This window comes from Microcebus murinus, chromosome 10 (assembly GCF_040939455.1).
Source record: "Microcebus murinus isolate Inina chromosome 10, M.murinus_Inina_mat1.0, whole genome shotgun sequence".
NCBI classification, from domain to species: domain Eukaryota; kingdom Metazoa; phylum Chordata; class Mammalia; order Primates; family Cheirogaleidae; genus Microcebus; species Microcebus murinus.
This window is the reverse complement of record NC_134113.1, coordinates 81,806,340-81,832,204: the sequence shown is the minus strand read 5'-3', so window position 1 is coordinate 81,832,204 and position 25,865 is coordinate 81,806,340. Positions and strand designations below refer to the sequence as shown.

At 36.3% G+C, this 25,865-nt stretch overlaps 1 protein-coding gene across 10 annotated transcripts in view; it reads right to left on the bottom strand.

The window, feature by feature from the left end:
• ABCC9 (ATP binding cassette subfamily C member 9) overlaps positions 1-25,865 on the bottom strand; it is a 146,797-nt gene that overhangs the window by 61,895 nt on the left and 59,037 nt on the right. For 8 of the 10 annotated variants that reach the window (XM_076007603.1, XM_076007604.1, XM_076007600.1 and 5 more), the window contains 6 exons: positions 22,031-22,139; positions 17,494-17,598; positions 12,368-12,440; positions 8,371-8,476; positions 1,848-1,886; positions 310-411 (listed from right to left, as the gene is read on the bottom strand). In XM_076007603.1, the coding sequence (XP_075863718.1) occupies positions 310-411; positions 1,848-1,886; positions 8,371-8,476; positions 12,368-12,440; positions 17,494-17,598; positions 22,031-22,139 (534 nt within the window). The remainder of the gene's footprint in view (positions 1-309; positions 412-1,847; positions 1,887-8,370; positions 8,477-12,367; positions 12,441-17,493; positions 17,599-22,030; positions 22,140-25,865) is intronic. The other 2 variants (XM_076007606.1, XM_076007607.1) reach the window with 1 other exon arrangement.

Below are 25,865 nucleotides of genomic sequence, written 5' to 3'. Positions count from 1 at the left end.
CAATAACGTAAACAACATCTCCTATCCCATCCCATCCCATCCCACACCCTGGACACATACACACTTCAATTGCTGCTCTTTAGTCTTGGCGTGCAAATTGTTCTCAACAAGTGTATGGGATGGGCTGACACTTCCAATGAGGCGTGTCTTCAGAGAATTTATTCCAAAGACCTTGGTGATGAAGATGAAGTGGGGCAAGCAGGGAAGAAAGAAAGTCCCCCATGTAAAGGTTCCAGAAACCGTGGACCAAACACAAGGATCAGAAATAGTTGCCATTTCAGTTTTAGCTTTTATATGCTCAAAAATTACCTCTGCTTGTTGAAAGGACTTCCAAAGGTAATATTTTCTTCTACTGTAGCATTTAATAGCCAAGGCTTTTGAGCTGCATAAGCCACAGAATACCTGTTCCTACTGAGAAATGGAAAAGAAAAACACCAGAATTATGCAAGGGTGCTGGGCTTCTAGCATAACCAAGAGAAATAAAAAAAATTAATAAAATATTTCAAACACAGAAATGGAAAACTTCTAAAAGAGAAAATTTTAAAGACCACCAACCTTATTAAGAAATGATTAAAATATGTCACCTAAATTAAAGGGATTAGAATGGAATAAAAAAGTCACATGATGTGTAAAATTTGATTCTGCTATGCTAAAGAAATGTTTTAAGGTATAAGGTGCTAACAGAAATTTTCTAAAATGATTAAAATTTTAAAAATGATTAAAAGATTAATAATTCACTGTCTCCCATAGCCACAGATATTTTAATGTAGATAAAAAGCACTTTATAAAACTGTGAATTTTATATGCAGGCCTTAGAAAAAAGATGTGAATTGATACTATAATTATAATATGTGTTTGTGGCTTAATCCCATCAACATATTTTAAGATAATATAAATATTTCAAAACAAAGGATAATATCTTTCAATATTGAAATTGCATATTTAAAGAATATATATTTTAAAACATATTGAAATAATTTATTTTTAAAAAGTGATAACTTCTTCCCCACTCTATTTTTTTTTTTGGCTTGATAATTCTACCAGATGTGTGTATGTATGTATGTATGTATGTATGTATGTGTGTATATATACATATATATATCTCAGATTTTAATTTTCAATAATTAGGAAAATACAAATGAGCTGAAGATAAATAAGAAGATGGGATTGGAGTAAGAAAAGAGTAGGTCAGACTTCCACAATTAGTTTATGATCTGTAAGTACTAATTAAGGAATTAAGGTTAAAAGAGAATAAGGTTAACAAAAAGAGTAGTTAGAAATGCTCAATGATCTTCCTGAAACATTATGACGTAGGAGTCAGAAGACATGATAGCTCATAGTATGCTAGTAGTTTCTTAGATAATCATATTGTGCAGTAGAACAGTGGTTCCCAACCTCTGATATGGCTGCCTCCCTTGCCCACCTCGTCTTTAAGTATTTTTTTTTTCTTTTAAGTAGATAAAGCAGTTGACTCTCCATCTTTACTTTATAGGCAGACTCTACCCCTGTTTAACTCACAGTCAACATAGATATTAATTCTTACATTTTTATTTTATGAAACCCCAAACCCAGTTTACTAAGGACAACTTGAGTTTCAGCCAAAATTGAGATGCATGTGACTCACTGAGAGGAAAACAGTTGACACAATGAGCCATTTAGTTTGGAGAGTCAATTCTTTTCATAGCCTGCAAAGGTTGAGAACTACTGCTATTGGAAATGCACTAGTACATTTGGGTAAATAACTGTACATCATCAGAATGAACGAAATAACCAGGAGTAAGAGATTAAAGTAAAGTCCGAGGAAGGAAGTTATTCTTATTAAACTCAGGTTAAAATAGAAATAATACCTTCTGGTTGCTTCAAAAGAAGGCTCAGATTCATTTACACTGCAAGTATGGCAAACAATGTTCATTAATTGTGAAGTATAAATATAGAATGAATGTGCGTACATTATCAGGTAAGAGAGAAAATAAACATTGGACATATTCAAGAGCTGAATTTCCCGAATGGTCTTTAACATTAATTTCAAATACTAACTAGATTAATAATACTCTTCTTCGATGTCTTCATCAGCTAGGAAATATTATTTAGTAAGATCCCAAAAGATGGCTCTGTTATCTTTCCTACACAATTTTGGTTCACACAATGACCTGGGTTCCAGTCTCAACTCTGTTCTAATTAGCTGTGACCTTGGGTGATCTCTCTAGAATATAGTTTCCTAGCTTCGTAAGGATTTTATATTTCCAAGTCTTACCCACCTTTAAAATTTGAATTCAATCTATTTAAATTTTTAATTAGCTACCCTAAAGCATGAGCAGAAGAAATACTTTTGGGTCTCTAAACATGAAAGGTGCACAAAATACAGCTGACCCTTCAGGAGCTTTTAAAAGACAGACATGCCTAAGAGGTCAAACTATGATATCTGAGTATAATTAATTACTGCTCAATATGATTTATATAAAAAACGGGGTTTGACTGATTACATTTAATTATTCCTATATTATGGGGAAAAACACTGGAAGACCTATTTGTTTTATTGTTCTAATTTTTCATAATTTAGGATCAGTTCAATCTCACCATTCTGAAAGACTTGATTTCAATAACTACGTGCGTAATCAAAGCCTACAGGAACTCCAAAAATCAATCCTATTTGACTCTTGAAAGCATCATATGTTTTTGTGGAGAACATTTACTTAATTATATTACTTACTGATATTTTTGTTTAAAGTAACTAAGGATCACTTTCACTATCGCACACTGCTAATCACATCTTGGGATGGTTGATAGAGGCAAGGGAAAAAAAAATCTCAGACTAAAAATTTTCTCTCAATAATGATTATTCACTGATTTAAGTTACTCATTAACAATAATGAAATGCTCCATTTCACACATGATATTTTCCATATAATATGCCTCAGATACCAAGAGATTTGGATTTTATTTTCTTAGTGGTAAAAAACCAACAGATGATCTCAATAGTTTTAGCTAATCTGAGGAAGAAAGAGAAGAGAGGAGGAAGGGCCAGTGTGTGGCAGAAAGTAACGTACCCAAGTGCCTGTCAATCCATGAGTGGATCAATAAAATATGGCACAAGTATACAATGGAATACTACTCAATTACAAAAAACAATGGTGATCTAGCACCTCTTAAATTATCCTGGTTAGAGCTTGAGCCCATCCTTCGAAGTGAGGTATCGCAAGAATGGAAGAATAAGCACCACATGTACTCGCCATCAAATTGGCACTAACTGATCAGCACTAAGGGGCTCACATGGTAGTAATATTCACTGGGGGTTAGGGAGGTGGGGGTGGGTAAACTCACAACTAATGGATGATGTTAGCATTGTATGGGGGAAGGGCACGCCTCTGATCCTGACTTGGGTGAGGCAAAGTCATAACATGTAACCAAAATGTTTGTTCCCCCATAACATCCTGAAATAAAAAAAAGAAAGAAAGAAAGTAACATGTCAACATGGCCATCTTGGCCATCCAGGTGGAAATATGCATAGACATGTGGAAATGCCTATGAGATGGCCATATGGATTTAGAAGTCATCAATTTATTCAATAATGATTGATTGAATTCCAACTGGATTTATTCAATATCAATTCAAAAATAAATATTGATTATCGCCTAGTGCCAAGAATACTGGAGATACGGTGAACAAGGAAGATCCAGTCCTTCTTTCATGCTGCTTTCACTTTGGTGGGAGCAGGACAAGGGAACATGTGCTAAACAAGTGGGTTAAAGGGAGGTATTAGGGCACAGATAAAGAACGAGGAAAAAAGAACCAAAGAACCAGGCCACCTTTGGCAAATCAGAGTATCTAACGATGAAGTTGATACCAGAGGGATAATTAAGAGTGAGCAAGATGAAGAAAAGGCCAAGAGTACTTCAGACCGAGAGAAAATACGCATTAGATGACCGTGAGGTATCCCAATCATACGAGGAACTGATGTAAACTCAGCAAAGTGATACTGTAGGTATAAATGGCAATGAACTTCAAGAAAGTAAGCACAGCCAGAAAGAGCTCATAAATCATTTTACTGAGCTTGAACTTTTCCCCAGAATAGCAGAAAAGCACGAGGGGTGGTGGTGGTTTGGTTTAGAAATATCACTCTGATTGCCAAATGTAACAAGGGAATTGGAGGAACAAGAATGGAGGTGACACAGGGCACATGGAGGCTGTCAGAATCATGGAGATTAGAAGACAGGGCCATCAGTTAGGGTGAGGCAAATGAATGTGAGAAGGTGACACATTAGAAGATACTTTGGATCGTGTGACTGAGTCGATATAGAGGAGAAAGGAGAGGAAGGAGTCAAGGACAGGAAGCACATATGATGGGGGTAGATCATGAATTCAGCATCAGACATGTTCAGTTACAGCTGCCTAAGGAATATCCCAGTGGCGTGGCCAGGAAGCTCAGGAGAGAGATCTGGGAAACAAATGAAGACTTTAGAGAGTGATTCCCTCAGGATATATGCCTTAGAGACCAGGAACTTTGGGTTAAAATAGACATTTAAATGTAAAGACAGGCATAAGAAAATTAGAAGAATGGATATAGTGATTGGTTAAATTTTGAGGGCAATGGAGAGAGAAGTGTCTAGGTCAAATCTCTGGGCTCTGACTTGGGCACCCGTCAAGTGATTGATTTCAGGGGCTGAGGATAAACCCCTCCCAGATGCAGAAGGAGAAGCAGGTTTTGGAGATATGAGGTATCAGAGTTCGGTTTGGATATGTTGAATTTGCAGCTTGGGTAAGACTTTTTGGAGAAGCTATCAGGTCTTCAAAAGAAAGATCTTGGCCAAAAATGTATACTGGGGTGTCATTAGTAGAGGAGCTGGAGTCAAAGACATAATTTAAGGGATAAGCAAAGGAAGGGAAGACTACAATAGACTGAAAAGAACAGTGAGAAAGATTGAAGAAGAATTAGAATATTCTTCCCCACCTTTCACCTCTGCTCCTATTGCAGCTTCTGACTTTTGGAATCATTAATTTTGGCTTATCCTTAAAATGCAAGTTCGAGTATCATTTATTTGCTCACTCTGTCAAGAAAGCCTTTGTTGACCCCACAGACTCAATTCAGTCAGGTCACCTATTATTTGCTTTTATAAAACCCTGTATTTCTCCTTCATGATATTTCTAAAAAATTAATCAAATAATTAATTATCAAATTATTTTACTTCCTTGTGGTTGTTCTTTGTTCACTTATTTATCTCCCAACAACTGATCAATTATTTGCCTATAATAGGTGTGCAATAAATATTTTTAATAAATGAATAAATGAAAATGTCATGGAAACCAAGAAACAAGTTAGTCTTGAGCAGTCATCAGTGGTGAACTGTTTCAAAATCTATGGAGAAGTTAAGTAGGACTGAGAACAACTTATTGGGATTTAGCACTGAGTCCATCATTACACGAAATAACCTGGTCCGTGTCTAGACTCATCTTCCATCATTCAGAGTGGTTGTCAATAGCACTTAAGACAATAAGAAAAAGGAAAGAGGTCAAAGCAAAGACGGAAAATCCCCTTCTGGAATATAGAATAAGATTTCACTTCTGAAGGCCTCTCGTGTAGGATTTGTGTGTATTTTCCTCCAAGAATAAAAGTTCAATTTGACACAATATAGTAGCAACTTTCAAGTATTATGGTTGACACATTACGGCATGATAGAGTGACTTTCGCAAGCTTAAGTCAGGAATGATAGGTGGAAAAAGGAAAGTTAGATGTCGGTACAAACATGCTATATTACATCTGATGCTGGAAAACTGGCTCAACATGTTATTATTCCTTCGTGCCAGGTGAAGTCACATGAAAAGGAATAACTTCTCAATTCGTCTGTCTTCAAATAAACCACTGTTATAAAGCTGGTTACAGCAAGATGGTAGAACACAGAATATCAGGGCAGTTGGGGCCTGAAGAGTAGAATGGTTGATGGCATGGGTGAGAGGGAAAGGAAAAGAAAAAGAAACCCAAGATAAATGGTGGCTATTTCTCACATAATTACCCCAATGACTACACATTCTGGACTCTCACTGGAACGTCCATCACGTAAAAGACTTTTAGTGCTAGCTCCCTAGTTATCAGTAGAAGTCATTGTTTTTCATGACAATCAGGAAAGGATAACTTCAAGTCAATAGAACTTTTGTTTTTCAACAAATATGAAGCACACCTGAATACAAGATTGATGTGCAAATTATAACGGCATTCTGACAATTTTGCAGATTTTTTTTAGTTCCTCCCTCCTCTTTCTCACCTTTCTCCTCTGAGGCTACAATATGTCAGACTAGGTCAAAGGTCCCAGTTCCCAAGGAAATATCTGTCAGTGTCTTTGTATACCAGGTTCTACGCATGTAGATGTGTCCTGGATGAACAGAAGTGCCTTCGGTCCTGCCCAAAGTAAATATTTCTTGCTGCAATAGGTCAGAGTACTTTACTGGATTTTGCTCCTGCCCATATATGAGGACGCACTTAAAAATAAAATTTATGTAACCAGAGACACATGCAATGGTGAAAGAATGACAACAAGGCACTTGATGTCTTACCATAACATTTAGATTATAGTTCTGAGCTTTAAAAAAGCAATTTAGTCAAACAATTTAGTCTGCTGATGTAAAGGACTTCTAAGCATTTGCACATCAGCAACCTATTAATATCAATAACTTCTAAATTAGCTTTGCTCTAATTAATAGTTATATGCCTTTCTTTCTTGGACTGGGCACACAGTTTTTTATTCTAGAATGAAAAGAATAATTACAAACAACTCTTTAAAAAAAAGGTCAATATCTTTTAAATATTTCTGGTCCTAAAATATGGTAATCAGATATTAAGGATACCATGGAAGAAAATTAATTAATTATTTTAATTAAGGAAAAATGGAATTTGCATTACTTTATTCACTCTCTTAGAGGATTGGTTTTTCATTTGTTTGTATGTTGGAGCCAACCCAACATTTTTTTTTTTAGACAGAGTCTCACTTTGTTGCCCAGGCTAGAGTGCCATGGCCTCAGCCTAGCTCACAGAAACCTCAAACTCCTGAGCTCAAGCAATCCTTCTGCCTCAGCCTCCGAAGTAGCTGGGACTACAGGCATGTGCCACCATGCCTGGCTAATTTTTTCCATATATTTTTAGTTGGCCAATTAATTTCTTTCTATTTTTTAGTAGAGACAGAATCTCGCTCTTGCTCAGGCTGGTCTCGAACTCCTGACCTTGAGTGATCCTCCCACCTCGGCCTCCCAGAGTGCTAGGATTACAGGCGTGAGCCACCGTGTCCGGCCTCTTTACTTATTCTTGAGAGATGTCTGTATACCTAAACAGCAGACTAAGCCACAGTGGAACTCACGATAGTAGGTACAAAATGATATTAAAGAACATCTCTAGGTCTAGAGCAATGTTTCCCAAACTCAGCACGACTGATATTTGCAGCAATACAATTCCTTGTTTTGGGAGCTGTCCTGTGCATTGTAGAATATTTAGCAGCATCCTGGCCTCTATCCACTAGATCAGTAGCAGCCTAATGACCCAGTGTGATAAACAAATATGTCTCCCAATATTGCCAAATGTCCCCTAGGGGCAAAATCACACATGCTTGAGAACCACTGGTCTATAGTCCAATTTCTTAGATATGCTATAGCCAATTTCTTTATAAACTCCTTATAAGAAGTATACTAGGTAGGCCAAAGTAAATATAATTTAATTTTTATCAAGCATTTATATTTTATGGTTCTGAATCACTTTATTATCACAATGTGCTTTGAAGACTACCATTCAAATATCTAGAAGAAGCTCTACTCTAGAATCAACCATTCAAATATCTGGAAGAAGCACCTCCTTTTCCACGTCTTTAGTGTTGCAAGACACACTAGTCAGATCTAGCCATATCTCTAACTAGATAGTTCCAGTATCTAGTTCAAATGAGGCATGAAGAGAAATAGCTGATTTTTCAGTCTCCTATGAAGGTTTCAGAGAAGATTATTTGCTATTTCTTCTCTGAAGACTGAAACGTTAAAGAACTGTTTGCATTTAAGCTTTATAAAGAATGCAAGTTTTCCATAACTTGTTTTATTGTTGATTGAGTTTTTAAGTGATTTCTTTGAGTGTTACCTACTTAACTTTAAAAATCTATCTTTACAATTCCAACTTTACTTTTATCTCAGCAACATGCTAGTTTATATTATTATAAATCTCTACAATACATTGTTTTATACTTTTTTATTTATGACATTGAAAGTTCCTACTGATTTTTTTTTTTAAAGCTGCACTTACTTCTAAGGAGTCCTCAGACTCACAACATGGGAATTTATTGCTCTAAGTTTTTCTCTTGGAAGATTATCAGATGTTTGACAGAAACTAATTAAAAATACACGTACTTGCTCCAGTGAACTTTGCCTTCCAGTGTCTGCATCTCACCGAGGATAGCAAGGAGAAGTGAGGACTTCCCACATCCCACTTGGCCCACAATCATGGTTAACTGACCTAGAGAAATAGAAACACAGGATCATAACAGGATGGGATGGAATTCTCTTAGTAAGATATAACCAAACCCCATTTAGAAAAGATTAATGTTTCACAATCAATGGCCCAGTTTTGGTCTCCAACAATAAGGTATTCTAAATAGCTCCTTTTCCTGATACATGTATCTTTTGGGAAAAGGAAAGAAAAATTAAAACATATTAGTCTTGATTTATTATTTTTAAAGCTATGGGTGGGACTGCAAACTAGTTCAGCCTCTATGGAAAGCAAAATGGAGATATCTTAAAGCAATACAAGTAGATCTACTATTTGATCCAGCAATCCCATTACTGGGCATCTACCAAAAAGAACAAAAGTCACTCTATGAAAAAGACACCTGCACTTGAATGTTTATAGCAGCACAATTCACAATTGCAAAGATATGGAAACAACTGAAGTGCCCATCAATACATGAGTGGATTAATAAAATGTGGTAGATGTATACCATGGAGTACTATTCAGCTATAAGAAAAAATGGTGATATTGCATCTCTTGTATTTTCCTGGCTAGTCCTGGAACCCATTCTATTAAGTGAAGTATCCCAAGAATGGAAAAACAACCACCATATGTATTCACCAGCAAATTGGTACTAACTGATCAACACTAAAGTGGACATATAGAAATAACATTTATGGAGTGTTGGGCAGGTGGCGGGGGAGGGGATGGGTATATACATACATAATGAGTCTGATGCACACCAACTGGGGGATGGACACACTTGAAGCTCTGACTTGAGGGGGGAGAAGGGCAAGGGCAATATACATAACCTTAACATTTGTACCTCCACAATATGCTGGGGGAAAAAAACCTATGGGAATAGCTGACATTAGTAAAGAGATCAATGAAATAATTACCTAGATTATCTGTATTAGTTTTAACTTTATCATTCAATTCATTCAGGAGAAAGGGGCAGTTTTGACTAAAAGAGGTAATTAAAATGAAAAGTGATTTGGGCTAAATATTAAGACACTATCTCCCTTTTTTCTCTATGACTTGCATGGCTAATAGAAAAATCCTAATCTACTATCAGACCAGGTCAAAAAATAAAAAAGATTTCTGTTCAATTATCTAGATATTTGAAATAAAAGTTATTGGATTTATTGCCAAATGTTTTATTCTTTTTGATGCCATTGTAAATGTTATTGTTTTCTTAATTTCCTTTTGGGTTAATTTGTCTATAAATATTTAGGAATAAACTTACAAGAAGATGAAAGACTTGTACACCGAAAGCTATAGGGCATTGATGAAAGAAATTAAAGCAGACACAAATAAATGGAAAGACTGGAAGAATTAATGTTCACAAACTGGAAGAATTAATATTGTTAAAATGTTCATACTATGTAAAACAATCTACAGATTCAATGTAACTACCAAATGTAACTATCAAAATCTCAATGGCATTTTCTCAGAGAAATTTTAAAAATCCTAAAATTCATAGGGAACTACAATAGATCCCAAATAGCCAAAACAATCTTTAGCATGAACAACAAAGTTATAGGCATCACACCTCTTGATTTCAAATAGATTACAAAGCTATAGTAATAAAAACGGTATGGCATCAGCATAAAATAGCCATATAGACCAAAAGCACAGAAGAGACAGCCCAGAAATAAACCCACGCATATACAGTCAACTGATCTTCAAGAAGGGTGTCAAGATCATACAATAGGAAAAGGATAGTTTCTTTAACAAATGGTGTTGGGAAAACTGGATATCCACATGCAAAAGAATAAAATTAGACTCAAACATTACACTATACACAAAAAAATCGGTAAAAATAGATTAAAGACTTAAATGTCAGACCTGAAACTATAAAAATCCTTGGAGAAAACATAGGGGTAAATCTTCTGGACATTGATCTTGGCAATTGTTCCTTGGATTTGACACCAAAAGCACAGTCAACAAAATAAAAAATAGACAAGTAGAACTACATCAGACTAAAAAGCTTTTGCACAGACAACAATCAACAAAGTAAAAAGGCAACTTATGGAACGGGAGAAACTATTTGCAAGCCATCTATTGGATAAGGAGTCAATATCCAAAATATATATTAATAAGAATCTCCTACAACTTAGTAGCAAAAAACCAAATAATTCAATTTAAAAATGGGCAAAGAACTTGAATAGATATTTCTTTTAATAAGACATACAAGTGACCAGCAGATATATAAAAAAGATGTTCAACATCACTAATAATCAGAGAAATGCAGGTCAAAACCACATTGAGATATCACTTTCCACATGTTAGGATGGCTATTACCAAAAAACCAAAAGATAACATGTCTTGGCAAGACATGGAGAGATTGAACCCTTACAAATTATTGCTGGGAATGTAAACGGTGCAGCCACTATGGAAAACAGTATGGAGGTTTCTCAAAAATTTAAAAGTAGAACTACCACATGATCCAACAATCCCAGTTCTGGGTATTTATACAAAAGAATTAAAATTAGGATCTCAAAGAGATATCTTCACCTCCATGTTCATTGTAGCATTACTCATAATAGTCAAGATATAGAAACAATCCAAATGTCCATTGACAGATCAATGAATAAAGAAAATGTGGTATAAACATACAATGGGCTATTCTTCAGCCTAAAGAAGAAGGAAATCCTGTTATCTGTGACAACATGGATGAACGTAGAGGACATTATGCTAAGTGAAATAAGTTAGTCACAGAAAAACAAATATTGCATGATTCCACTTATATGAGGTATCTAAAATAATCAAATTCACAGAAGCACTTATCATCAGGGAAATACAAATCAAATCCACAACGAGACATCATCTTACCCTAGTTAGAAAGACAAACATCACAGACGTTGGCAATGATGCAGAGAAAAGGGAACTCCTATACACCGTTGGTGGGAATGTAAATTAGTACCCTATTAGGTATTTATCCAAAGAAAGAAAAATCAGTATATCAAAGAGATGCCTTCACTCACATGTTTAATGCAGCACTATTCACAATGGCAAAGATATGGAATCAACTTATGTATACATCAACATGGATAAAGAAAAATGGATAAAGAAAATTTGGTATACATATACGATGGAATTCTATTTGGCCATTAAAAAAAATGAAATCATGTCATTTGCAGCAGGTCATTATGTTAAGTGAAAGAAAGACAAATATCAGAAAGACAAATATCACATGCTGTCACTGACATGTGCGAGCTAGAAAGTCAATCTCACAGAGTTAGAGAGTAGGACAGGAGATACCAGAAGCTGGAAAAGTGTGAGTGGGAGCAGGGAATGAGGAGAGGTACGTCAATGGGTCCAAACAGACAGTTAGATTGAAGGTATAAGTTCTAATATTTGATGGTAGAGTAGGGTGACTGTAGTTAACAACAGTGTATTGTACATTTCAAAGTAGCTAGATTAGAGAACTTGAAATGTTCCCAACACATAAAAATGATCAATACTCAAGGTGATAGACACCCAATACCCTGACTTGGTCAGTACACATTCTAAGCTTGCAATAAATACTCACATGTACCCCATAAATATGTATTAATACAAATATCATATATCAGTAAAAAATTTAAAATCTTTCTTAACCAAAATGAGAAATCTACCACCCCATTATTTAAATGACACAAATAAGCAATGAACAGTAAATAATTAAATAACTTCTCTAAAGGTACACACTCTGTAGTGAAATGCAGGTCTTCTAATTACCAGTCATTTCCACAGTGACACAATGATTCATGAGCAACATAGTGCAAATAAGTAAACTTAAATAACATTTATGCCTTTAAAAAGTCTTCTCTTTTTTGTTAGTTAGGTGCAACTATCTTGGAAAACTACGGTGGTGATAATTAATCATTGCAAAAATGCATAACAAATGACTCTTACCTGTTGGAATTCGAATGTCTATGTTGGATAATGTAGCTAAACCACTGCCCCATGAAAAGTATCCATTTGTGACCTAGATAAGACGAATATAGAAATTGGATTATATATGTGGTATTAAAGAATAATTCTAATCAAAATAAATTTTCATTTTAAAGTGCTGAAAGACTTTCAACACAAGGTAGCTGTTTGGCCTTAGAAAATCAGCTAACATATAAATATATCTTTGCATAGGTTCATTAAGGATAGGTACACTGATCATCATCATAACAAGGTTTGTGATAGAGGGACATAAGCTTAGCATCCATCACTAAGGGATAAGTAAAATGCAGGATGCATACTACAGGATACAGTGGTACAGTTAAAAGGAGCCAACTATCATAAAAACATTGAAATAAAGGCTGGGCGAGGTGGCTCACGCCTGTAATCCTAGCACTCTCTGAGGTCGAGGAGGGGAGAATTGCTCAAGGTCAGGAGTTCGAGACCAGCCTGAGCAAGAGTGAGACTCTGTCTCTACTAAAAAAATAGAAAGAAATTAATTGGCCAACTAAAAATATATAGAAAAAATTAACCAGGCATGGTGACACATGCCTATAGTCCCAGCTACTCAGGAGGCTGAGGCAGAAGGATTGCTTGAGCCCAGGAGTTTGAGGTTGCTGTAAGCTAGGCTGCTGCCTCGGCACTCTAGCCCGGGCAACAGAGTGGGACTCTGTCACAAAAAAACAAAACAAAACAAAAAACCACTGAAATAAACTGAAAGCACACAGATGCTTATGACAACACTACATGTTTTACAAGGACATGAGCATGCTTGTCTTAAGCAAGCACATTAGAACTGGTACCATAATGTCTGGGGTGGGTGGTGCAGTGGGGTGGGGAAGTGGGTGAGTGCATAGGAATGAGGATCAGGGATACAGGGAAAAAATTAATTAAAATTTAAAGGCAGGAGCTAGACAGACACACACACAAAATCACCTATTGTATGATTACATTTATAGGAAATATCCAGAATAGGCAAATCCACAGAGACAGAATAGAGATTGGCTGTTGCCAGGGGCAAAGGGAGCAGGAAATGGAGAGCATTGCTTAATGGGTTTGAGGTTTCCTTTTAAGGTGATGAAAATGTTTTGGAACTAAGTAGAGGTGGTGGTTGCACAATATGTGAAAAATGGCACTGAATAGTTTGCTTTAAAATGGTTAATTGTATGCTATGTGAATTTCACTTCAATGAAAAACATTTTTTTTTTAAATTATAAAGGCAGGGCCTTTTAAAGGCCATTGTCCATTTCCTCCTGCTGAAAATAAGTAAAAATGCTGAACAAAATATAGTTTGTAAAAAAAAAATCTCATTAAAGCAAGGAGTTAGAAAATATCAAGTCAAAGTATAAGGAAAAATGTAAATGCAAGAATGTGAGCCCCAGAGCACCTAAGCCTCCTTCTCCCAAAGGGCTAAGTATATTAAACAGCTAAGAAGAAAAACAACAGGGTATAAGGACTGGTTCTAAAAGATACCAGTGCTTATTAGAAATCTATAATAATCATGACTGGACAGACAAGTGAACCAGAGAAAAATACAGGACAGCAATAGATCCACACATAAATAGGTCCCTGATGTCTAACTGGCACCACACCAAAGATCTTTAAAAATTCAATCAGAACTTACTGATTTACTACTAAATGTAGTAAAATGAGTATACTGAATTCATTACTGCTAAATTTATGACAATTTACTAATAAATCATTCATTTCTGATTTACTTGACTAAATCAAATCTCTACTTCATACTAAACACAAAAATGACTCTAAGTGTATTAAAGAACTAAAAGTGAAAAGTGTAGCTTCAAAGCTTTTAGAAGCTATATAGAATATCTTCATGACCTCTAAGTCGAAAAAGTTTTCTTAGATAAGGCAAAAAAAAAAAAAAAAAGCATTAACTATTAAGGAAAAGTTATATAAACTAGATGATAGTAAAATTAAGGACTTCTGCTCACTAAAAGATAACATACAGTAAAAAGCCAAGCCACAGAGTGGGAGAAGAATTTTGTATCACATATAACTGTCAAAGAAGTAGTACCCAGCATTTTTTTAAAGGCAAAGGGCAAATGACCAGGCAATTCACGAAAAAGAAAATCTAAACTCAAACGGGCCAAATAAATACATAGAGACCTTGGGCCATGGGCAGTGGCTCACACCTGTACTCCTAGCACTCTGGGAGGCCCAGGCTGGTGGATCACTCAAGATCAGGAGGTCGAAACTAGCCTGAGCAAGAGCGAGATCCCGTCTCTACTAAAAATAGAAAGAAATTAATTGGCCAACTAAAATATATATAGAAAAAATGAGCTGGGCATGGTGGCGCATGCCCGTAGTCCCAGCTACTCAGGAGGCTGAGGCAGAAGGATTGCTCGAGCCCAGGAGTTTGAGGTTTCTGTGAGCTAGGCTGACGCCACGGCACTCTAGCCCGGGCAACAGAGTAAAACTCTGTCTCAAAAAAAAAAAAAAAAAAAATTACATATAGACCTCATTAGTAAGCAGAAAAATGCAAACAAAAACCACAGCAAGATACAACTGCATCTCCTCCCAGCAGACAACATTTGGCAGAAAAATGAGCAGCGTTGATAAAGTTGCTGAGCAACTAGAAATCTCAATCAGTACTGGTGGAAGTGTCTATTGGCTCAACCACTTTGAAAATCAGTTTGCCATTATCTAAGAAAGTTAAGGATGCACATACCCTAAAACTCAGCAACAGCCTCAAAAACTGAAAAATACCCAAAAGTCCACCAAAATTAGAACAAACACATTCTGATTTATTTATACAGTGGAACACTATTTGGCAATAAGAATGAATGAATTACAACTACATACAGCAACACGGATGAATGAATTGTACATACCTAATGTTGAGCAAAAGGAACATACATAAAAAAACCCCTAAAAATATGTTTTCAGCGAGGCATGCATAGCAAGGATAATCAAGGGAATGATGACCATAAAAGTTAAGGTGGTAATTACATCTGAGAGGAGAGGCATGAGAGAAAGCAGCAAATGTTATATTGGGAGCATTTTCTGCAGGAGCTAGCAATATATGTACTTTTCTGTAGTATATTGTATTTCACAATAAAATATTTCAGAAACGATAAATGCGTTATTACCAATTTAAGAGTTTTCACCAAAATAAAATATATTCATTTGGGCTTGAAGGTGAGCCTGAAACAATATTGGTCATTCAGAGGCACAACAAACTCAGGCCATTAATTAGGAGCTTTTTTTTTTTTTTTTTTGGCACATGAAGGGTCAATTTTGGAAAAAAAAAATTATGGTAGTCTCTTTCTTTTACCTTCAAAATGAAAATAAATTTAATAAGACACAAAAGACGTATTTTTAGATTCCTACTTTATTGAATGAAAAATATCAATTAAAAATATTGGTCTCATTTTTTTTAGTTATTATCTGGGCATATTTGAGAAGCAACAGCATAGAGAGCCCTTTCTAATCTCTAATTCCTTATCTTTTCATGGCCTCTATTTCCCAGCCTCCTGCATATTATAATTGTGTGGGAACTACTAGAACCATTTTTCTAAATGATGCCCAGGTGTGTGTGTATGTGTGTGTGTATTATATATATATATACATATATATATAATTATAAGCCAGATATATATATGGCTTTCTAGGTAATTCTAATGTACAGCCAAAGTTAAGAATTACTAGATCTCTTTTTGAAATTCACACGACATATCCTTTTATCCTCAAAACCATGCTAAAATGGCATGTTCACCTCAAGATGAGCAAACCATGGCTCACAGAGGCATAGTAATCTACCCAAACGTCACACATCAAATTCATGACAGAGGTAGGGCTAACGCTAGCTTATTCCATCCAATAACGTGTCTGCTCCAGCTGCCAAGTGCCTATTTGTGGGAAGATATTGTGTCAGGTGTCAAGGAGAGAGAGAAGATTTAAATGTAGCTCCCGGCTTTACTATACACCCCATGCTGAGCCTCCGCCGCCTCCCTGCCTCTCTCTGATTGGCCTGGGCCATGCAGGGGAGTTGGACATCCCAGAGTAGCCAACATGGTGGCCAGTTTCCCACCAGCTGGGAGTAGCCAATTCTAAATTCTAGGCCAGTTTTCTAAAAGGGCTGGTTTCCAGAACTCCAGCGGCTCTGATGGGCAGAGGCCCTTGACCGCTGTAGGCATCTGTTCCAGTCCCTGTGTAACACTGACCACTCCCTGGGGTTTGTCCCCAACTGTCAGTCCCCAGCTGGTGTGCCTGTGGTTGCCTGTTGTACCTTAAGCACAGAGGCCTGGGGACAGTACAAGAGGCCAAGTTTGAAATGAGATCAGAGGCAGTATTGGGAAGCTAAGTGAATGCACGCAACACTGGTCCAGGCCTTTCTTGGTTCAAAACAATTATTATCTAATTTATTTCTCTAAAATTTGAATTTATAATATTGGTGTTCCCTATAAATCAATTACTTGGTTGATAACTGTTAACAGTATTAAAGGAGGTCAGGCTTGGACTCACACCTGTAATCCTAGCACTCTGGGTGGCCGAGGCGGGAGGATTGCTCAAGGTCAGGAGTTCGAAACCAGCCCGAGCATGAGTGAGACCCCATCTCCACTAAAAATAGAAAGAAATTAATTGGCTACCTAAAAATATATAGAAAAAATATAGCTGGGTACAGTGGCACATGCCTGTAGTCCCAGCTACTTGGGAGGCTGAGGCAGGAGGATTGCCTGAGCCCAGGAGTTTGAGGTTGCTGTGAGCTAGGCTGAGGCCACGGCACTCTAGCCTGGGCAACACAGTGAGTCTCTGTCTCAAAAAGAAAAAAAACAAAAAGAGTACTAGAGGAAATACATTCAAAGCTAGCTTCTAAGGCAGATTCACAAGAAAGGCTCATTCTGTAGTTATCAAAATGTACTTTAATACTGGAGCAAAAACTGGGGGTGGGAGGTGAAGAAGAGCTGAGAATTATAAACTCATAGGAATATGTTGTTAAATGTTATTAGGATTAATGACCACGGCAAAGAGACTTTAAAGACATGATTTAGAATACTTTTGCAGAACTTCACCAAAAAGTAATAACGCAAATGCTTCTATTCACGTAAGAACCTAGGAAATAAAATAACCTTTATTGCGATATCCTCAGTCTCCGCGGGCCGTAGACGTCGTGTTGATTGCTCATAGCTGTCCAGGTGATATCTTCCAGGCTGCTTCCTGTTTATAGTTTTCGGCTGCCGCATCCCAAATGAAAAAGAACACAAGTTGAAGCTTTATGAGAAAATTGAGGTTTCACTCAACATTAACTCACGTTGCTACTTCTCCACTTAAATTCCAAGAAAAAGAAACGAGTAAAGCGAATTACTTTCATATTTTAATTATTTTGACAGCTTCTCCACAAAAAAGCCAACAATAAAAAAAGTTAAGCTATAATTTTAAACCTAACTCACATGCCTCATAAGAAAAATAAAAATATAATATGAAGATACAGTACTTCATATTAATATATTATATTAATTATATATAATATATTTTAATATATATAAAATAAATTATATTTATATTATGTAATATATAAAATATATATTTTATAATATAATATAAAATATAATATGAAGATACAAGAGATGGAAGTTAAAGTACTGAGTCACAAACTAGGTTTTGGGCAATCTTTCTACAGGGATATAGATGAATTTACCCAGGCGATAACACGCCATGTGTTGTGTTGTTGAAAGGTGATCAAATTAACTCAGGTCAAATTATTAATAGAATCCACTTGTCAGTCTGTCTGGCTTGTAGACATTTGAGTGCTACATTATTGATCATCCTCTGAATCATGAGGATTTTTAATTTGATACACTCACATAAATCCGATTGAGCTGCACATCACCCGAGAATTTATTGTGGATTAACAAAAGTATAAAGATTTAGAATTTTTTGCCCAAAGATGTACAGTGTTTCATATGGTGATCCACAAGCTTCATAGAATGATCTAGTCTATATCCAAGGTTATAGCGCTATTCCTAGGCAACAGATTAAAGCATCCTTTGTAAAGAGAATGCCCGCTGAGGTGTGACAGTCTTCACACACTTAAAGCGAACTTTAGTTAGGTCATAATTAGAAATCTGTCATTGTCTAATTTTTAGTTTAATTTCACCTAGAGATAAATGGCTAAAGAGAAGGTACAATATTTCCAGATTAAACCTCTAATTTGGAAAGACTTAAAAGCTCAAAATTTCTTCCAGAAACTTTAAGGAGCAAATACTCCAACATAAATAATTATCTGTCTTACTTAAATACTTTAGAGAGATTATGAAGGCTAAATAGTAATATACTTTAAAACTGTTAAGTTACCTAAAAAAACAAAGGCTTTTATAATTGTGAAACTTTTTTTTTTTCTGGCCTGCAACTGCAGGTTTAGCTTTTTGAAAAATCCACTGGGTTCTACTATGGGATTTAGGAACGTCCTCGAACAATCAGTAATTTAATCCAAACAAGATATTGCTCTTCCAATTTCCATCAACTGGTGTATCAACAGCACATCAAGCTATCAAATAGTACATTGCTAGGCTACATGCAAATAAATACACACATTAAAAAGCCACTGAGAAGATTGAAAGTAAAGTACTAGCAGTGGTCTGTCGCATAGAAAATATTACACATAATTTCACTTAGAGAGAGGGAGGGAGCATGGGTTCATGAAATTTTATTTTAGTTTTGTTTTTTCTTCCCACATCCCTCACAGACAACCCTGGAAGTACATTGCATGAGATGTTGTGGAAAGCCACTATCGTTTAAGCTAAATATATTGTCCACACAAAACAGGTCCATACCTATATATAAAAGTCAGTCTTCTAAATTCTTTCATTCTATAGTAGTATTGCCCCCAGAGATCTAAAAGGAATGACTTCATGCCCTTCACAAAACTAAGAAGAGGGTGGGAAGAAGAGACGTGTTGACAGAGATTTGAGTCGGAGCTCCACAGATGTAATTTGAAGAGTCTTTGGCTCCAGAATGCCACTAATTCTCCATGGAGATTCTACAGCCAAAACCACTTAACTCCAAGCTTTTACAGAATACATAGTATCTTAAGCTCTCTCAAGAAGGAGTTTCCATTGGTGTTATTTTCAAACACACAGCTTTTTTCACTCCATTTAAAAAAGTTTGTCATTTGTGGTTTGGCCCATCAGCAGTGATGAATGACCCCGAAAGACATCAGAAGTCCAGCCTGGTTTCAATAACCCTGAAGATATTGGATGCATTTGAAAGGGGATTCATTTTTCCTTCCAAAAACTTTCCCTTGGTTCAGTTTTTCCTCTATCCCTCATCTCAAACAAACAAACAAAAAAAATTAGTTACATTTCCCCAACTCCATGAACTTGACCTCCTGTATCCCTTTTCCTGAGATCATCTCATTCTGTTCATCCCCACGTCTGTGAAAGATGATCGAATCAGTTCTTTCGTGGTTTAGGATCATCCAAATTATGTGACAAGGCTGGTTCTAATCAAATATTTCCCTTTCCTGCTGCCTAAAAGTATAGACACTCTCTAATGCATTTTTTGTCTTTATGTCCATGTCCACACAATGCCAAGTGAGCATTTTCAGGCATCGTTACTCAGGGTATATAAGCATGTGTGGTAGTTCCTTCTCCGATAATATCACACCTGCCCTATAAAACAACTTAGAAAGTAGAAGAGTAACTCCAGAAAAGCAGAAGAAAGCAGTAAGTCTAAATAAAGCCAATTGCTTGTCTTAACTATTGTTAGCAGGATTTTATATTATATTTAATTTTACATTAAATATAATACAAAAAATTAATATAGATTGGCTCCCTGGTAAAGGCTTTCCAAGTTCTAATCAATTCTAGTAGGAAGATTGCATGTACATTTTTGCTGGGTCACATAAATGATAAACATATTCATATTTTTATCTAATAGTAACCTGAATAACAAATTTTAAATTATAACATGATTCACTTTGGAGTAACATTTTTCTACTTTACTGTTATGAGATATACATATTAATTTGAAAGAATTTAAGAATTTTTCAGACACACCCTTCAAGAAAGTGGTATCATTCAGTCCCATGGATTTAAATGTTATCTAATGGCAAATAACTCTTACATTTACATCTCCAATGCTGATGTCTCTCCTTGGATTAAGAAGAATCTCAAAATTAGCATGTGCAAAATATACCTCTTGATTCCATCTCAACACCCATTTATTCTTTTCTCCGCCTCCCTATTTCAGTTAATGGCTACACCGTCTACCAACTGCTCAAGCCAATAACGTAGGATTCCTCCTTGAGTTCTTTTGTTTCTTCATCTCCTAATCCAATCTACTAGCAAGCTTTTATCAGCTCAACCTGAAAAATGTACACCGAATTTGATCACTTTTTCACAATGTCCACTGCAACTGCAATAAGAACTCTAATTCTAACCATTGGCATCTCTTGCCTATGTGATTATAATGACCTCTATACTGATCTACCTGTTCACTCTTTGTCCCCATTGACTTCTCTAAACAGCACCCAAAGTGGTCTTTTAAAAATATAAATGAAATTATATTAGTCCCAACTTTAAAACCTTCCAATGATTTCCTATTGCATGTTGATAAAATCCAAACTCTTTCCGTGGTCTACAAGAACCTCAATCATTGTTCTTACCCTGTCTCAACTTTCCCTTCTTCACCAGGCTCCAGGCATAGTGCCCTTGTGTTCCTTGAATACACCAATGTAATTCCTATCATCTCAAAGTCTTTGCATCTGTTAATTCTCCTGCTTGGAATTTTCTCTTCCCAGATCTTTGCAGGAAAGGTACCTGCTCTTCATTCAGGACTCAGCTCAACGCTGGCTCTTCAGAGGGCCTTCTCGGAAATGGCCACCTTGCTTCAAGTAGTCCATTCACTCTCTGATACCCTCTTTTTATTTTCTTCACACAGGGAAACTATCTTATTGTTTCAATATGTTTATAATCTGCCTCCTGCCTCAAGAAAGCAAACTCTGTGACAGGAAGGCTCTTGTGTGACTTGTTCATAGCTACACCCCTAGGTCTTGCCACATATACATGACAAAATAATACTGATTATGTTTCCAGACTTTATGTAGATACTAAGTATGTATCATGGATGAATGAACTGTTCTGTAAATTACAAGGCTCTTGTTTTAATTCTCACTGGGCCACTTACTAGTCCTATGACTTTATTCAAGCCATACAACATGCAAACTCAATGTATTCAGCAGGAAAATAAAAATAAGTAATGTGATGTAATACATTAAATGGATCAAAAGACGTGATGCAACAGAAAGCATGTTTTCAACTAAAAAATATAATATGGCTAAAAGGTGTTTTAAGAATCTGGTGCAGGAGTAGTAAGCTTATTTTGTATTGTTTTTACACAAAGCTTGTGGTAAACAACATTTCAATTCCCTTTCAAGTTGAGCATTCGTTGTCCCTCTTAGAATAATTCTTTAAGGATTTATAAAGACAAGCCTTATACATTTATTTATTGATTTTAGACTTGTGAGGTTGTACAGAAGCAGGTAGCTTCTTCATAAAGGTTAAAAAATTAAGCTTATAACTTCTTCTAATTGCACCCCTATTAATCCACCCATTCTGCTGAGACTGTCCACTGCTCACAGCCTCCATAACAAGAAAAAGCACTTACAACTCCAGTGTGTTTCTTGCAGGACTCAAAAGGAAGGGAACCTTCCCCAGTTCTCCAGCTATCGTCACCAATCTCATCACTCAAGAGAAACTCATTCAGCTTTTGAACACTGCAGAAAAGCAAGCAAACAAACACAGAATAATAGTTAACAACAATAATCACAGCCAACAAAGTACTACCTAAATAAATTCTCCCCATTATCAGTGAATAGACTGTGAGAGTCATTTTTCAAGACCAACTGGGAATTCAACTAGATTTGACCAAATATCCTAAATTGCCCAGGACTGAGGGGTTTCCAAGAAATGGGACTTCCAGAGCTAAAACCAGAAAATCCCAGGAAAATGAGAACTGTTGGTCACCCTAAATTCTGCAGAATTTCCTTTGCATCATCATCATTATTATTTAATAATTATATTATCTGCAATTATATTGTCTGCAATTATATTCCTTGCCAAAGATAGTGGAGTAGGAATAGGAACTTGAAACAGGATGGTTAAAAATAATAATACCAATGAGGAAAGTATTCTTATTATCCTAATTTTACAAATGAGAAGGAGCGAGGTAGTTAAGTAACCTGCCTAAAATCACTGAGCATGTAACATGCAGATCTGGGGTCCCTGGCCACTGTTCTATCCTGCAGAAGAACTATGTAGGACACGTACTTTCTGAACCTGCCAAGGAGAGGGCCCTCTAGAGTCCTGCTACTACTCAAAGTGTCAGCCAAGGACCAGCAGCACCAGTGTCAGCTGGGAACTTAGTAGAAACAAACAAAAAAAAATCTCAGTCCCCGTCCCCAAATAGGAATCAAAAATGTGCGTGTTAATGATATCCAGAGGCGCTTCACAAGCACACTGCAGTGTGAGAGGCCCTGCTCTACAAGAGTGGTTTGCAAACATTTACTGTAGTCTTCCAGGGCTGGCCACAGGACTCCCTGGCTCATTGACCTACCCACTCTAATCTTCTCAAAGCAATATCATAGGATCTGCAGCATAAATACACAAAACAAAGAAAACGATAACATGGTTTGAAAACATCCTTTTATAAATAAGATAATACACAAAAGAAAATTCAGTTGCAAAGGGAAAGAAATGCTCCTTTTAGCTGGATGCTAGGATGCTGAAAGTGGACAAACTTGTTTGGTACATGCAGCATCAGCTACGGGGGAGATATTGCCTTTGATAGGAAACCAGAAAATATATATTTGAAATAAAAGCTTTCTTTTTTTAAAAAAAAAAAAGTTTATTTGAGCTTGTAGTCAAGTGCCTTCAGATAAGTCTGCAGAGGTTGTTTCTGTGACATGCAATCAAATGAAAGAAAAGTAAATTTAATTCAGTCCGTTGTTCATGATCTTTAAGTGCCTTTTGGCCATGCATGCCATAGAAACTTGAAGGTAGATAAAATGGATTAGGGCAGTCTAACTATTAACTTCCAAATGGCACTTACAGGGAACTAAAAGAGAGAGACTTGTTTATTAAGAGCTTCAGTTTGTACATGTTCTTTGAGTCTTTGTCAGCAAAGTCTGAAGGCATAGACTTGAAAGGCACAGTGTTAGAAATGCCTTAGGAAATAGTATTTTGCTCATCTTCAATGGCAGTTAATCCTTCTTTACTTTTACATAATAGATTGTAACTGTCATGCTGTTCCTGTGTTTTGAAGACATGTTGATTTTAAGGAGCACAGCTCTATCAATCAAAGGAATGGATACCTTTCAAACCATCTCACACCATGTCTCTGCACACAAGAGAAAGCACAGAAGCCAGGCTCATTTGCTTTGGTGATTCCAATTCTAACAACACCTGGCATACATTGTTCAATGAATGGTTTTTGAGCAAATCAAAGACGGAATATACCAACAATTCAGACATTTAAGTTAAAGTTGGTTAATTCTCCATTTCACTTTTCTATCATAGACACAAATCTTATTGAAGCTTTTATGGAATGAAGGAGCCCCATTCTTGCTGAACCTGAGAAACAATGCTCCCTGAACTTAATTGCAGGTGGGGAGAACGTTCTCTTCATAGCGTTCCACTTTGAACACCAATTACGAGAAACATCAATGGACCCCAAGGCAAACCCTTCTCTGAACCTCTGTCTTCCCTTCACCTCCTACGTCTCCAATCATTCTAGGGTTTCTTGCTGGGAATCTCCCTGTAGTGCTAGTTTGTCACTGTTTTGTAACTGTTGGTTACATTTCTATCTCTCCCATTAGACGATGAACTCTTAAAGAGCAAAGGTTTTGATCTTCCGAATCTAGCCCAATGCCTAAAATATAGCATGGCAATTCCTCAAGACATGTCTGGTAAATGAATAAATGGGTAATACAAAAAGTATTTCCTGTTCCTATGAGGTCCTTTCAAAAATCACAGAGGCAAAACAATGATGGAAAAATGCACAAATCCTGACCAAGGGTGAAGTAATTTCCACCACCACACTGCCAGGGTTATATTTTTAAAATGCAAATATATTCATGCAACAGTCTTCTCTTTAAAACAACAAAGGACATCATTTGCCTTTTTGAGCCTTTAGCATCATCTAAAAGCTGATCAGGATTTTACTTTCCTGTTTCAAGCCCTGATATTTTCCATATCAGGACCTTTTCTCCAATGGCATTGAACTACTTTAGTTCCCTGAATATATCAAGATTTCTCACCTACTTATTCACCCCTTCCCCTTGCATATCTTGTTCCCTCTGATAAAATATATTTTTCCTTTTTTCTCCAACTGGCCAAGTCTTACTTAGTTTTTAAGATGCTATGAAGGAGCCACCACCTCCTTTTAAATCTTTACTGACCAGATAGTCCTCCTTCTCTCTCAGTAAGTTTTAACGACCATCACACACAGGCTCCTGGCATTCTGTGATTACCTGTATCACACCATGTTAACACACCGTACTGTAATTAGTTTCTCTTTCTGGTCTTTCCAACTAGATTATGGACTCCATGAGGATTTCTGCCCACCTTTTACCTTTGCAATTCCTAATGCCAAGCAATGTGCCTGAAGTATTAATAAACAAATGTAGAGCCACAAAAGATGCTCTGAAACATGGAGTGGATATGAGTAAAATGGTGGTAAATTAATAAAATGGAGATTTGTAAAATTCTTAAAATATTTAGGCAATGTGCTAGGTACTTTTTGTGTATTATCTCATTTAATTTTCTTCACCACCATAAACAGGTGATGTTATTGTGCCCATTTGACAAGTGAGGAAGCTGAACTATAGAGACACTAAATAATAAGTTTGATGTTTGAGGTCAACCAATGAGTACTTCATGGCAGTGCCAGGATTTGAAAACAGGAATATTTGATACCAATCAATTTGCTATCCTGACTCCACCACTTTCCTAGTTCAGTGTTTTACTAATGTCTTATTTGGTTCTTAGATTATTCACAAAAGTATTTACGATCTTATTTATTTTTTACTTCTCGAATTTCACTTTGTGTGTTTAGATATAGCTTGGACAGATGCTATATTAATTGGGAATAACTGATTTTGTTGCTGGTAGTCACATATATTTTCTATAGGAATTATGAAAGTTTGTAAACTGGAAGACAGCGACCAGGCCAAAGTTTATGTATCCTTTATGATAAATAGCAATACAACTTATTTGACTGAAGGTAATGAAGTAGGCTGGCCAAGCATGAATTCTTTTGGAAGGTACATGAGAGAAAGTACACAAAGTTATTTCTCAACAAAAGGAAAGGATTGGTTTTACACTTTTAACCCCTGGCAAACAACATCTTTGGACATAGATATTGCATTATACATCAAATACCAGAAACCTCAACTCAAATTATTTATAAAGGACGCACCATATGCTCCTCCACAAAAGCAAAA